A 14,659-nucleotide genomic window follows, 5' to 3' on the forward strand; every position below is an offset into this window, starting at 1 on the left:
GCAGGATCCCTCCAGCGCTGCCAGCCCGGGACAAAGAGCAGCCCGTGAGCCGGCGGGCAGAGCAAACAGAGCGGAGGGCAGGGTTTGTGCCGGGGAACTGGGGGGGGGGGGGGGGGGGGGGGGTTGGACTCCGGCGCTTGGCACCGTCCGGCTTTTGCAATAGCTGGGAAGCGGTTGCTCCTGTTGACTTCGGGCTCGGCCGCACCCTGCTCTGCAGAGAGGGCACCCTGGGCTGGCAGCGCGGGTGACAGCCACCCACGCGCGTCCCCCCCGCTCCATGGGGTTGGGGATTCCCTGCGTTGGTGGCCGCTGGCACCGCTCCCCACCGGGCTCCCAGAAGGGACCCACGGCCCTGCCGGGCTGCGGTCAGGGGGTCCATGGAGCTTCCCCCCCCCCCCCCCCCCCCGCCCACGCCCCTGAGCCGCCTTTGCTTCCAGCCCTGCTTTATTAACAACAGTTAATTATCGGCAGTCACGAGAGCTGGCTAAAGGTTCAGCTTCCGACAACCCGAACAAACACCGGGGCTGCGAGATGGGCACCGCGTTCCGTGGTCGGCTCTTCCCTTCCGGGAGCCAGGAGCGATGCCAGCGGGAACGCGGCTCCTCCTGGGGAGCCCGGAGCCCTGCACCGTCCCCGTGGAGGCAGCACGGGGGGGACTTTGCCCGTGGGGTTGTTCCCTCGGGGCAGGGAAGCGTCACGTCCCCTGGTTTGGGGGCGAATGCCGGCAAGGATGTGGCGTCGGTGGCTCTGCCCGCGGCCGCGCAGCCCCTTGGGCTTGGGAGACGAGCGGGAGGTTGCCTGGTCTCGCCCCGGCAAGAGCGACGGGCAGGATCGGGATCGGGGCCGTCGTGCTCGGGGCAGAACGATGGGCTCCGGTGGTCCACGGCAAGCGACCGAGCTGGGGTGAGCGTCCTCATCCCAGTATGAACCAGTCAGGCTCGGGGCGATCCCCCTGCCCGCGGGGGGCTGGGAGGGACGGGCTGCGCCTGGCTCCGCTCCCCGCTTCTCCCTCTGCCCCCGGGGTGCCGCGAGCCCCGGCGGCTGCCGTTAAACGGGGTCCTCGCTTCTCCCTTAAATAAACCGCACTCAGAGTCCTCTCTCCTTCCGAAGCCCCGCGGTCCAGCGTCCCCGGGAGGGACGGAGCCGAGCCGGCCTGGGCAGCCGGTGGCGGTGGCTGGAGGACGACAACTGGCCGGGTCATTTCTCCTCCCGCTCGCCGGCCCCGCAGAGGTTGGGGTTCTCGGCCAGGGTCGCCCGTACTTTCTTCTTCTCCTTGAAGCGTCCCGAGTTGGAGACCTTGACGTGTTTGCCTTTGCTGTTCTTGTCCACGATCTTCTCCAGGCGGGCGGTGAAGCCGGGCGGCCCCTCCTCGCCCGGCCCCTCCTGGCTCTCGCTGGCGGCGGCAGCGTGGCCGTCGGGGCTCTCGTACAGCACCGTGGGTGCCGACCGGCGCTTCCGCAGGAAGGTCAGCTTCCACCAGCCGTGGCTGTCGGCCATCGCCGCCGGCCCCTGAAATAGAGGTGGGGGTCGTACTCCCTCCGGGGGTGTCCCTCGTCCCCCCCCAGCCCTGCCATCCCGGAGCTGACGGGGACGGACGAGGGACCGCCGATCTGGCAGCGCCGGTGGGGAGCCGGGCGTCGTGTTTGCCGAAGGCGGCTCTGGTGCTCTCCCGCCATCTCTGCCGGGATGCTCATGGTGGGTGCCGGGGGGGGGGGGGGGGGATGGCCCAGGGCAGGAGGACCCCGTAGGTACCGGGAGGGGATTCTCAGGTGACTTGGGCATTGCCGAGCCCGGAGGAAAGGCCGCTGGCACCGCCGGGAGCTGCCGTATCAGCCGCGTGTAGCGGGGCAGGGAGGGGGCCCGGTAAGCAAACAGGAACAGGAACTGGGAGCCGGGGAGGTGCCGGGGTCCCTGCCGGGGGGTCCCCACCCGCTGCACCCCCGGGGTTCGGGGCTTTCCTCTTGCCCAGCCCTGCCTGCAGAGACAGGCAGGAGCATCGGCGGGGCCCCGGCCGCTGCCGGGAAGGCTCCGGCAATCCGGGAAGGTTCCGGTGCCGAGCGTGGCTCCAGGGCAGGGACGGGGAAGGCGGCTCCCGAGCGGAGAAGCCGAACGCTTCCCCGGCAGCAGGCAGGGAGGGGATTTCCAGCACCCCGTCCCCACGCCAGGAGCCAGCGCGGCTCCGTGCCCCCGCGGCACTCGGCCGTGACCGACCCCGCAGACCGACCCCTGCCTGGCTCCTCCCGGCTGGTGCCTCCGGCATCGCTTTTGGGTGCCGGGGCAGGGGGACGAGGACACCGAGACTGCGGCCACCGCCCCAAGGAAGACGGCTGGTGGCCCCCTGGACTGGTTTGTTATGTCCCCCCCCCCACAACGCCGTGCCCCCTCCTCGTGCCAGAGCCGGGCGGGCCACGTCGCCGAACCATGGCCGTGCCGTGCCGTGCCCCCGGGCTGGCACCGGGGATTTCCACGTCCCGCTCCCCGCCGCGGGGCTCCCCGTCCGTGTACCTACGCCTCTCACGCCTCCACTGCCGCCACCCGTCCCGGGGGTCCCGGGGGTGCCGGGGCGGCTCCGGTTGGGGTGCGGAGGCAGGTGCCGTCTACCTGCCGCTGCCCTGTTTGCTCCCCGTCAAGGTGAACCCGCGACCAAACCCCTCCTGCCTGAGCAAACAGCGGGGCCGGGCCAGGGCACGGCTGAATATTCATGACGGGGGAACCCGGGGCCGAGCCCCAACGGCGGCTGCCAACCCAACGGTGGCTCCGGGTGCTGGCACCCATGGCGGCACCGGGCCGGGCTCACCGTCCCGCCGGCCTCGAGGGCAGGTCGCCGGCGGGTGCCGGGGTTGGCACATGGCACGTGTTTTGGGCAGCCAGGAGTTAAGGGCAACTTTCGGCGGGATTAGCCGAAACCAGCGGCTGCGCTGGCCGGGCTGCCAGACCGGTTCCTGCCTCCCGCTTCTCCCCGCCGGCTCCCTCTGCCCCGCGGGCACCCGCCGGCCCGGCCCCACGCTGCCACCGCCCCGCTCGGCCACCTCTTGGCCCCGGGGACGGCGGGGGGGGGACGGGACACACGCCACGAGGGACGGCGGAGGAGAGCCGCCATCTCGCCCCCGCGCCGGGACGCGGCCCGCGGGGACCCGTCCCACGGGGACGCGCGGGCTCGGGGCTGGGTGGCACCCGTGGGTCCCCCCCCCCCGCGGCGGTGGCGGCCCCGGGGTGCTGGGGGCTGCCCCGGGTCCCGTGGGCGTCCCGGGGTGGCTGCGCCCCGCAGGCGGGTCCCCGAGGGGTCCTGGCTCCGTGCTGGGGCGCCCAGCGGCCCCCGAGGGATCTGGGATCTGCGCTGGGGATCCTCAGGATGTAACTGGGGATCCTCGAGGGATCTGGGATCCCCTCTGGGGGCAGCTGGGGATCCTCGAGGGATCTGGGATCCCTTCTGGGGGTAACTGGGGATCCTCGAGGGATCTGGGATCTGCGCTGGGGGCAGCTGGGGATCCTTGAGAGATCTGGGATCTGTGCTGGGGGCAGCTGGGGATCCCCGAGGGATCTGGGATCTGCTCTGGGGGCAGCTGGGGATCCTCGAGGGATCTGGGATCTGCTCTGGGGGTAACTGGGGATCCTCGAGGGATCTGGGATCTGTGCTGGGGGCAGCTGGGGATCCTCGAGGGATCTGGGATCCCTTCTGGGGGTAACTGGGGATCCCCGAGGGATCTGGGATCTGCTCTGGGGGCAGCTGGGGATCCTCGAGGGATCTGGGATCCCTTCTGGGGGTAACTGGGGATCCTCGAGGGATCTGGGATCCCCTCTGTGTTGGACGGGGATCCCAGGGGGATCCTGGCTCTGTGCTGGGGCACCCAGTGGTCCCTGAGGGATCTGCGATCTCCTCTGGGGGGCAACTGGGGATCCCCATAGGATCTGGGATCTTGGGGGCCTCCCAGGGAACCCTGAGGGACCCGGGATCCCCTCAGGGGCGGCCAGGGATCGCCGAGGGATCCTGGCTCTGTGCAGGGGCACCCACGGTCCTGTGGGACCCGGGATCTGCCCTGGGGACCCGCGGGGATCCCCGAGGGATCCGCCCGCCCTGGGGACCCTCTGCACTGCGCATGCGTGCGCGGCGTCCCTCCCCCCCCCGTTCCCCCCACCCCCAGCCCGTTCCGATTGGTCGGCGGCGCCTCCGCCCCCCCGCCTCCTTCCAGCCAACCGGGACGCCGGCACGTGGCGCTGTCGCTCTATCTCTCCCTTCTGATTGGTAGTAGGGCGGGGCCCGTCTGACCGAGCACATTCTGATTGGCTGGGCTTCGGGGGCCGTGCCCGGGGATTGGCTGAGGCGGGGCGGGGCGCCCCGATTAGGCGGGGGAAAGCGGAAGCGGAGCGGCGGACGGGTGGCATGCAGGTGGGGGGCCGGGGCCGGGGCCGGGGCCGGGGCCGGGGCCGGGGCCGGGGCAGCGGCAGCGGCAGCGGCAGCGGCAGCGGCAGCGGCAGCGGGGCCGGGGGGGCAGGAAAGGGCCCAGGCCCTGGCCCTGGCCCTGGCCCTGGCCCTGGCGAGCGGGGCCAGGCCGGGTCCGGGCGCTGGAGTAGTCGGGGCCCAGGCCCCGGTTGGCCTCCGCCAGGCCCCGCCGCATCCCGCCGCCCCTCGCCTCCCCGCAGGTCTCTCCCCAGGACTACCAGAACGTGCCCATCGACATCCAGACCGGCAAGCTCCTGGGTACGGCACCCCTGGCCCGAGCTCCCCCGTGCGGGAGCCTCCCGGGGTGGGCAGGGGCGGGGGGGACGACGGACACGTCCCGGGACCCCCCGGCGGGCGGGGGCAGGGTGGCACCGGTCCCTCGTGTCCTTCTTCCCCGGGAGGGTTTGTCACCCCGCCGTGTGGCAGCTCATGGCCCCAGCGCCGCCCGCCTCGGTGCCGTGTTGTGTTGTCCCAGCGCGGGCAGCAGCGGGGTGACCCCCCTGTCCCGTCCCGACCCCCCCCCTTTCTCCCCTCCAGACCTGGGGAAGGAGCCGGGAATTGATCCCGGTGGGACGCACAGGGAGCCGCTCTGCCAGGGCCTCTGCTCCCTGCCTCCACCTGCCATCGCAGGGCAGCCTTTGGGGGGGGTGTGACCCCCTCCTGGTGAGCCCCCCCCCAGGGTCCCTCTCCCAGCTGACCCCCTGTTTCCCTCCCTCCCACCTACCTCGCAGACTGGCTGGTGGACAGGAGACACTGCAACCTGAAATGGCAGAGCCAGGTGCTGGCCATCCGCGAGAAGATCAACGCGGCCATCGGAGACATGCCGGAGAACGAGGAGATAAAGCAGCTGCTCGCGGGGGCCTGTGAGTGGAGCTTGGGCTCGGGGCGCCCCAGGAGAGCTGGGACACGGGCAGCCGGGGCGGGCGTTGCACCGGGAGCCCGTTCCCGAGGGTTTGGTTATGGCCGAGGGGGAGATGGATAGTCGGTGGCGCGGCCCCTGCTGGGACCCGTGCTCCCTGGGCTGAGCTGGGAGAGGGTGGCAGCCGGCAGACGTCCCGGTGACCGCGTCCCTCCCTCCAACGCAGACCTGCACTACTTCCACTGCCTGAGGATCGTGGAGATCCTCAAGGGCACTGAGGCTTCCACCAAGAACCTCTTCGGACGCTACTCGTCCCAGCGCATGAAGGTGAGCGCGGGCCTGGGGACACGCGGCTGGTGGTGGCCGGTGTGTTCGTAGCCTCCCCCCACCCTCTTCTTCTTCCTCCCCAGGACTGGCAGGAGATCGTGTCCCTCTACGAGAAGGAGAACACCTACCTGGGTAAGGCAGCTCTGGCTGCGGGCAGGCTCCGGAGAGCCCTTGGGGGGTGTCGGTGGGTGGCTTTTGGTCTCCGAGCTGGGATAAGGATGGGGTGGGCAGCGAAACTGGGGTTGTTTTACTGGGGTTGTTTTACCTGGAGAAACGGAGGAGGAGAGACCTCATCGCTCTCTACAACTGCCTGAAAGGAGGGTGTAGAGAGGTGGGGTCGGTCTCTTCTCCCAGGTAACAAGTGATAGGACGAGAGGAAATGGCCTCAAGTTGCGCCAGGGGAGGTTTAGACTGGATATTGGGAAATTTTTCTTCACTGAAAGGGTTATCAAGCATTGGAACAGGCTGCCCAGGGCAGTGGTGGAGTCCCCATCCCTGGAGGGATTTAAAAGCCGTTTGGATGAGGTGCTGAGGGACATGGTGTAGTGGTGGGCTTGGCAGTGTTGGGTTTACGGTTGGACTCGATGATCTTAAAGGTCTTTTCCAACCTCTACGATTCTGTGATTCTGTGAAATGGGCAGGATGTGATGGGCTGCCAAGTCCCACCGGGGTGAGAGCCCCGAGCTGGCTCTGCTGCGTGGCTGGGAAAGCAGCCGAGGTGGCCGGGGGCACCCCAAGGGCCTCGTGGGTGGCTGGCACGGCCTCTCAGCACCCCCTTTACCCCCCCCACCCCCCGCAGCCGAGCTTGCCAGCCTTCTGGTGCGCAGCATCAGCTACGAGATCCCCTCGCTGAGGAAGCAGATCAGCCGGTGCCAGCAGGCCCAGCAGGACTTCGCCCGTCGCGAGGAGGAGTGTCAGCTGGGGGCGGCGGAGCTGCGGGAGCGGTTCTTCGCCTCCTGCAAGCAGTACGGCATCGCTGTGAGTCCCTGCAGCCGGCCAGGCTGCGGAGGGGGTCCTGCTGCGCCACCTCCCTCCCCAAAGCAGCCTGCGGACGCCTGCGTTTGGCCTCAGCAGGGCTCAAGCGGGGACCGCGTGTCCCATATGGTGTCCCCGCAGTGTCACTTTACCTGGGGGAGGAGCTGGGGGGGCGTAGGGTGACCCCACAACCCCCTGGTCCCCTTCATGCCCGTGTCTAGCTCTGCAAGCAGAGGGTGAAGCCACCCCAGGGGTGCTTTGGCTGCCGGCCTCCCTGCCCTGACACGTCCCTGCTCTGTCCCCAGGGTGACAACGTGCGCCAGGAGCTGCTGGCCTTGGTGAAGGACCTGCCGTCGCTGCTGTCCGAAATCGGGGCGGGAGCCAGCGCGCTCTCCGAGGCCATCGAACTGTACCAGGCCTGCGTGGAGTTCGTGTGCGAGAGGTGGGCAGGGGGTGGGTGTGGGGGCGCAGGGGTAGACCCCCCGCATCTCCTCTCCCCGCCTGTGGGGACAGCGGGTTGGGCTGGCAGCTGCACCCAGGCTGGGGCTCTCCCAGAGGGACCCCGGTGGGATTGGGGGTGCTGTGGGGGGTCCCCACCCCGCGCCCGGCACTGATGTCCCCGCGGTGGCTGCCAGCTCCGCAGAGCTGGTGGTGCCCCTGCTGCGGCACGTGGGGAAGAGAGGCAACACGACCGTCTACGAGTGGAGGACGGGGCTCCAGCCCCTGCGGGTGGAGCGGCCGGAGGTAGAGGAGGTGCCGGAGCAGCTGAAGGAGGACACGGTACGTCCTGGCCAGCCGGGAACGAGCCGTGGTGCTGGGGAGAGCCCCAGCCGGCTCCGCCGTGTGTCAGTTCGGGCCAGGCTGTTTGCCCCCGGGGTTTCAGGGGCTCTGTTGTCCTTCTCCCCGCAGATCGACTGGGGAGATTTCACGCTGGAGCCAACCAGGGTGGATGACGCTGCTGACGGGGGAGCCCAGGACGAGGAGATCGACTGGGGGATCACGCTAGAGCCCGGTCCCCAGGTGCGTGACCCCTGGCTGCGTGGTCCTGGGGTCTGGCCCTGCTCCAGGGCTGGGCTGGTGACCTGGGGGTGTCCCGGGCACCCCCCATCTCTACAGAGTTGCCTTTTCTTTTGCAGCAGCATGACGGCATTGACTGGGGAGATGGTGAAAGCGAGGAGGTGCAGATCACGGTGCTGGAGTCCAGCACGGAGGGTGAGCACGGCTGCAAAGGGGGTCCCAACGGGTGGGAGGCAGCACCCACCCTGCCTTTACTCCCCTTTCCCTGCCTGCAGTGACCCTGGGCCACCCTAGCTGTGCACAAAGGCACGTTGGGGACAGAGGAGAAGGCAACGCGGTGCTGGGCAGGTGCCTGTTGGGTGCTGGGTGGGCGGAAGCAGGGCCCTGACCCCGCTGAACAGTGCCATGGGGTGATGCTGAGCGCCCTGTACGGGACGAGTTGGGGTGGGGGGGTATGACCAGACTGTCTGAGCCATGGAGACCCCCTCCCTGCTGCTTCCCCGCCCTGCTCACCCCCGGCTCGTCCCCCAGTGCCCGAGGGGGTTGCCTGCGGCTCCGATGCCCTGACGCTCCTGGAAAACACCGAGACCCGGAGCCAGTTCATCGATGAGCTCATGGAGGTGAGTACGACGCGGTAGCCAGGGCCGGAGCCGGGTAAGGGGCAGCTCCGCTGCCATCCCACTGCAGGGATGACAGTACAAGAGTGTCCCCCTGCCCTGTCCCCCCAGCTGGAGCTGTTCCTGTCCCAGCGCCTGGCGGAGATGGAGGAGGAGGCCGACATCGTGGCCGTGAGCCAGTTCCAGCTGGCCCCCGCCGTGCTGCAGGGCCAGACCAGCGCCCACGTGGGCTCCCTGTTGGCCACCACCCGGGCTCTGCTGGGCCAGCTCTGCACCCGCAGCATGCAGCACCTCTTCATGATCCTCGCCTCCCCCAGGTCCTTACTCGGGAGGGGGGGGGGGAAACAGGGCTGAGGGGGGACCGTGGGGCTCTGCGGGGCAGAGCAGGAGCAGGGGCTGGAGGTGTCCTGAGGTGGGGATGGCACCTGGGTGGGCAACGGGGGTGAGGGAGGTCCCGGCTCTCCCCAAACAGGTACGTGGATCGCGTGAGCGAGCTGCTCCGGCAGAAGCTGAAGCAGGCGGAGCTGCTGCTGGCCAAGAAGGAGGCGATGAGCCAGAAGCGGCAGGAGGCCCTGGCAGAGCAGGGTGCCTTGGAGCCCAAGCTCGACCGTCTGCTGGAGAAGACCAAGGAGCTCCAGAAGCTGGTGAGGGAGGGAGGTGGACCCCGCCGGGATGCTGCGGGGGGCCCCCCTGCACCCCCTGACCCCCTGGCTCTGTCTTGCAGATCGAGGCGGATGTCTCCAAGCGCTACGGCGGGCGGCCGGTGAACCTCATGGGTGTCTCCCTGTGAGCCCCCCGCGACGGGCGCCCGCAGAGAGGAGCAGCGGGGGGTCCTGCTCCCCAGACCCCCCCCCCCGCCTCCATTCACAGCCCCTGGGGCACTGGTAACGTGGCCACGGCCTCGCTGGGGGGGGTGGATGTTGCTGAATAAAGCCGAAGCCCTTCTCCCACCCATCCATCTCGCAGTTCCTCTGCAGGGTCTTGACTTCGGGGTGGGGGGGGGTGTCCTAAATCCCCTGCTCTGGGTCGATCCCTGGGGCGTGGGCTGCAGGGTGACCCTGGGGATGGGGGATCCCTACGCCCCGTCCTTGGGGTGGCCCTCGTAATGGGGGGGGGGGGTTCTCCCCATCCGTGGACAGAGCTTCCCCCCCCCCCCCCCCCCCCGGGGCTCACAGTCCTTGCCGGGGGGGGAGTGGTGGGGGGTGCGGGGGGTCTGTGATGGGGCGGTGGGGTGGGTGATTCGATTTTAATTTCATAGCAGAGCAGTTGATTCATGGCCGGTTGTCGCCGCCGGTGACGCCTGTAATGACTTTCCATCACGATGAAAAGTGGAGTGACACCGCTCATTATTCCTGCCGCTCGTTATCGCCGTGCGGGGGGGGCCCCCGCCGGACAGTGAGCGATGGCCCCCATTAATCACCCCCCCCCCCGCCCCCAGGCACCACCGCCCCCATCCATTCCCGTCAGCGGGGAGGGCACAGCCCGGCCCCCCTGGCCATACTGGGCTGTACTGGGACATACTGGGCTGGGGCCCCCCAGCATCTTCTGGGAGGGGCCTGCCCCACCCACTGCATGTCATGCCTTGGCCACACCCCCCCAGGCAGGCTATTGGTCCCTGTGCTTCTCTTGACCCGCCCCCCCCGCCACCTCGCAGTTGCTCATTGGTCTGGCTCGGCTGTGGGTCCGCCCTCCCCCGAGGGCCGGGTGCTCCGTGGGGCAGGAGGGTCCCACAGTGGGGCAGGGGGGTGCAGCCGTGGGGCTCTGTCCCCACGCAGTGTGGGCATGGGGCACAGGGGACCCCATCCCCAGGGGGTCTGGGGGGGGGGGGGTCTTGGCCCCATGGGATCCAGTTGTGGGGCTGTGGGGGCTCCTGCCCCATTGGATCGGGGGGGGGGGGGGGGGGGGGATGATCCCGTCCTCCATGACCCCACGGGGGATCCTGTAGCAGTTGGCACCCGGGCAAGACGTGGGGCTGTCCCCGTCCCTGTCCCCATCCCTGTCCCTCTCCCCACCGGCTGTGGGGCCCTGGGGCGATGTGGGGCAGATCCTCGGGTGCATCGTGGGGACGTCCCAGCCCCGCCCCAGCTCTCGCACCCCACGGTCCTGTCGTGCTCGGCAGCACGCGGCCACCGCCGTGCCACCGCCGTGCCACCGCCGTGCCACTGCCACGGTGGTGACGTGGGTGAAGGTCGTGGAGAGACAGCCCGGCTTCGGGGAGCCCCTCATTACCCCCCTAACGGTGATTAACGGGCAAATTAAATGGTGTCTGTAACTCCTCGCTGCCTGCGGATGGAGCTGGGAACCGTGCAGGGTCCCCCCGAAGGCCAGTGGGTGCTGGGGGGCCGGGGGGGTCCCCATCCTGCCGGGCAGAGGGAGCTCAGCACCAGGTCTGGGGGGGGGGAAACCGGTGCAGCCGCGGGGTCACCATCGCCATCGTCTCCATAGCGAGCGGCGGGGAAGGCATCCGGCACGGGGGGGGGGGGGGGGTCCCGGCCATAAAGCCCCCTTTATCCACCCGCACCGCTGGAACTAACGTCCCCCCGCCGTGGGGCTGTCGCCCGGCCCCTGACCCCGCTGGCCCACATCCCCCCTGGCCGGCCCCACAGGTCACGGTGGCCCGGCCGGGGGCAGAGGGCAGTGGCCCCGCCGGAGGTCACGGCTGGCGGGGGGCTGGCGGCACCGCGGGGGCTTTAATGGGGAATTAAATGAGTCGGCGGCCGCGGGGAGGCTGCACCCCTCTGCCCACCGGGATGTACCGGGTGCGCCCGCCGCCCGGGGCGGCCCCCCGCGTTAGGGGCTTCGTTAGGGCTGCGGCGCGGGGCCGTTATTAATATCGCTGTCTCGGGGCCCCGTCCCCGCCATCCCATCGTGCATGAAATATTGGCCGGCGCCACCGATTGCTGTTCCCATTATCTGTGACATTACCGGGAAATAATGACAGAAAAATAAAATACTCCCTTCCTGGCTGGCGGGGAGCGGCATCGGGGCCAAGGGGCCGGGGGCCGCAGGCGCTCGCGTGGGTTTCCAGCCCCCCCCCCGCCCATCCCTGCCTGCACCCCGCTGCCCTCGCACCCGCTCCCTCCTGCCCCACGCAGTGCCTGTGTCCCTGGGGACGGGGACGGAGGCGGGGAGGGGACGGGGACGGGGGTGTGGAGGGGGCGATGTGGGTCAGGGGGACGTGTGGATGGCAGGGACCTACGGTCCCGGGCAAGGAGCCCCCCAAAATGCTGGCATCCCCTGTGAGTCCCTGTCCCCTGCCTGGCTGTGTCCCCCCCCGCACTGGGTGACTGTCACCAGACGGGCTGCGGGAGGGGGGGATTGTGGCCCCGGGGGGCTCGGGGCTGGGTTTGCTCCAGAAATCGGCAGACAAAGGGATGAGGGAGGGGTGGGGACGGGGACCCCCAGCCTCGGTGTCACCCCCCCTCCTCGGCTCCAGTGATGCCGGGAATCGGCTCTGCCTCCCCCTCCGCGGCTGGGGGGGCCCCGGCTGCCAGCGGCCTTGTGGGGCCCCGGCTGCTGCTCCATCTCACCTGCCAGGGAGGAATTTAATTACCAATTAAGGGGCCTTCCATCTGTTTGAGGCCTGCCCGAACGCTCGTGCTCCCCTTTAATTACATCGCTGACAGCCATTTCAACTCAATTAGCTGCAAAGCGCAGCAGAGAGCCGGCACGGGGGCAGCCTCCCGGCTGCACCATCTGGGGGGCTGCATTGTGCCCCCCCCCCCCCCCCGCCCCCCGCGCCCCTCGTGCTGTCCCCAGCCATCCCCCTGGCTGTCCCCGTGCCATCCGGCCCCGGTGCCCTCGCCTGGCCCGTGCCTCCCCCCTGCCACCCATCCCTCCATCCACCCACCCTTTCCTGCATCCTTCCCTTCCCCCTCCATCCCTCTGCACCTCCATCCGTCCTCCACCCCTGCATCCTTGCCCGCATCCCTCCCTCCATCTCTCCATCTGTTCCTGCATCCTTTCCTGCATCCCTCCATCCCTCCCTCCATCTCTTAATCTATCCCTGCATCCTTTCCCACATCCCTCCATCCCTCCCTCCATCTCTCCATCTCTCCCTGCATCCTGTCCTGCATCCCTCCCTCTGTCTCTCCATCTATTCCCGCATCCCTCCATCCCTCTCTCCCTCTCCATCTCTCCCTGCATCCTTTCCTCCATCCCTCCATCCCTCCATCCCTCCCTCCATCTCTTAATCTATCCCTGCATCCTGTCCTGCATCCCTCCATCCCTCTCTCCCTCTCCATCTATCCCTGCATCCTTTCCTCCCTCCCTCCCTCCCTCCCTCCCTCCCTCCCTCCATCTCTCCCTGCATCCTTTCCCGCATCCCTCCATCCCTCTCTCCCCTCTCCCACCCTGCGCAGGCTGCTCTGCCTCCCCTCCATCCCCTCACAGCCAATTTTTAGGGAGAAGCAGCCGGACCCAAGGTCTCCAGGGGGTGGGGAGGGCAGAGGGGCTGGGGCTGGTACCTCCCGCCCCCCCAGAGCCCCCATTCCCCGAGCCCCCCCCGGCTCTGCCTGTGCTTTCCTACGGGCAGACACTGCAGCTGCTTAACGGGCTCTAAATCTCCTCATTAAAACAATACGGAACGGGGCGACAGATGCCCCAGCGCACCGGGGACGAATGTATCACCCGGGGGCGACAGCTTTGTGCGGGGGGAGCGCCGGCCCGCGGCCCCCCCGGAGCCGCCTCGGGGGTCCCGGGTGCTCGGGGGCTCCTGGGGAGCCATGGCGGGGGGGTGAAAATAGAGAGAAGGGAAGAGTCGAGGCACCGGAGAGGGGAAAATCCTCGGGGTTTGTTTTTGGGGAGCGATCCGGACCGGAGAAGAGGCTGTGTGTGCAGCCACCCCCCCCGTCCAGCAGCACCCATGGGTGTGATGAGTTTGGAGGGGGCTCAGCCAGGGGTTTTGGGGAGATGGGGGGGGGGGTGTGTGTGTCTCATTTTGGAGCCAAGCCCTTCAACGTGGCCAGGGAGGGGGGGGCTGCCCCCCATGCCAGGGTGTGGTCTCTGAGGGCTGCTTGGGCCCCCCAACCCCGGAGGATGGGGGTCCCTGGCCCCGTGCCCCCCCCCCCCCCCCGGTGAGGATGCTGCTGCGAGGCGGCCGCTCCCCGGCCGGGCCATCCATCACCACGACAGCCCGGGGAAAGGCGAGGAGGGGCCCCCCTCCCTCGGCACCCCAACCCCTGCTGCCCCCCGGCCCCGGGGGCTCTTTTTCCCTCCTCTTTCCCTTTCTCTTCCCTTCCTCCCCCGGCTGGCAGACAAAACCCGGCTGACAAGATGGAGGCCAGGCCATCAATCAAGGCGGCCGCTGGAACAACCTCTCCCCCCGCTAATGAGTCCCCTTCCCGGCCTGCTGCCGCGGCACCCCGGCACGGCCACCCCCGGCACGGCCACCCCCGGCACGGCTGTCCCCCCCCGAGTCACCCTCATCATCTCCCCCCATGGACTCGGGGTCCCGGCTGGGGTGGGGATGGAGCAAGGGGGACGGGGGGACCTGAGTACAGGGTGGCATGGGATTTGGGGTGACAAGGGTTCGGGGGCGGCGTGGTTTGGGGAGGTGCGGACCCACACTGGCAGGGTTTCGGGGTGCAGGGTGGCACAGCTACAGGCTGCCGGGATTTCGGGGTCTCATGGCTGTGGGCTCAGCGTGGGTTTGGGGGCTGGCAGAGCTGCAGGGTGCTGTGGGTCCGGCCAGCAGGGATGTGGGGCTGGTGGCCCCCAACTCCGTCTCTCCCAGGGAAGCCCCCTGGTCCGGTCAGTCCCCGTGTGCCCTGTCCCCCGTGAGTGACGGCTCGGGGCCCCCCCAGCCCCACGGTCCCCGGGGAGCGAAGCCCCTTTGTCCCGGGGCCCATCGCCTGCCACGGTGCCTTTGTCTCCGTGTCACTTGGGGGGCACCAGCTGTCATGGCCGGGGACTGCGGGGCCTTCGTGCTCCTCCTCCTCCTCCTCTTTGTTCTCCGCTCCCACGCTGGGGGCTGCCTGGGATGGGGAGGGAAGGGGGGACCCGGGGTCCCCACCCCAAGGGGCAGTTGGGGGCACACAGCCCCCCACATGATGGGGCCGCCCCCCCCCTTGCATCCCGGGCACCCGCAGGGAGCAGACGGGGACTTGGGGTGGGTTTCGGGGTGGGTTTCGTGCCCTGCCCCATCCACCCCTGGCTGGGGTCCCCAGGCTTGGGGCACCCCTGGGTTGGGGGGGGTCCCTGAGTCTCGGGGTCCGCAGGGTGGGAAACCACAAGCCCATGGCTCCCCCCGCCCCAGTTTTGGGGTGGGGGGTGTCCCACTGAGCGCTGGTCTTTGTTGCCCGTGGGGGGGTAGATCCAGGAAAGGGGGGGGGGGGGCAGCTGGGGGGCCCGGGCCCCAGGGGGCTGCGAGCTCCTGGGAGGGAGGGGAGCCGGGCTTGGCTGTAAGGCTGGGGGACGTGGGGG

The 14,659-nt window shown here is 69.5% G+C and overlaps 2 protein-coding genes across 3 annotated transcripts; one reads left to right on the plus strand and one right to left on the minus strand.

Annotated features, from left to right (window-relative positions):
* Positions 1 to 518: 518 nt before the first annotated feature.
* On the minus strand, positions 519 to 1,640 carry PRR15L (proline rich 15 like). Its single transcript, XM_075522748.1, has one exon. It carries the CDS (start codon positions 1,495 to 1,497, stop codon positions 1,198 to 1,200), a length of 300 nt encoding a protein of 99 aa, XP_075378863.1. The 5' UTR covers positions 1,498 to 1,640; the 3' UTR covers positions 519 to 1,197.
* Positions 1,641 to 4,329: 2,689 nt separating this feature from the next.
* CDK5RAP3 (CDK5 regulatory subunit associated protein 3) lies at positions 4,330 to 9,172 on the plus strand. Of its 2 annotated transcripts, none has more exons than XM_075522733.1 (14): positions 4,330 to 4,387; positions 4,642 to 4,699; positions 5,173 to 5,304; positions 5,527 to 5,627; positions 5,711 to 5,759; positions 6,427 to 6,605; positions 6,908 to 7,044; positions 7,238 to 7,382; positions 7,512 to 7,622; positions 7,742 to 7,814; positions 8,151 to 8,239; positions 8,348 to 8,553; positions 8,709 to 8,880; positions 8,961 to 9,172. In XM_075522733.1, exons 1-14 carry the CDS (start codon positions 4,382 to 4,384, stop codon positions 9,024 to 9,026), a joined length of 1,524 nt encoding a protein of 507 aa, XP_075378848.1. In that variant the 5' UTR covers positions 4,330 to 4,381; the 3' UTR covers positions 9,027 to 9,172. The 2 variants fall into 2 exon arrangements, with proteins under 2 accessions (XP_075378848.1, XP_075378849.1); XM_075522734.1 differs by having other exon boundaries at positions 4,347 to 4,387; positions 7,739 to 7,814; positions 8,961 to 9,171.
* Positions 9,173 to 14,659: the final 5,487 nt, after the last annotated feature.

Source organism: Mycteria americana, chromosome 22 (assembly GCF_035582795.1).
Source record: "Mycteria americana isolate JAX WOST 10 ecotype Jacksonville Zoo and Gardens chromosome 22, USCA_MyAme_1.0, whole genome shotgun sequence".
In the NCBI taxonomy this organism is placed as follows: Eukaryota; Metazoa; Chordata; class Aves; order Ciconiiformes; family Ciconiidae; genus Mycteria; species Mycteria americana.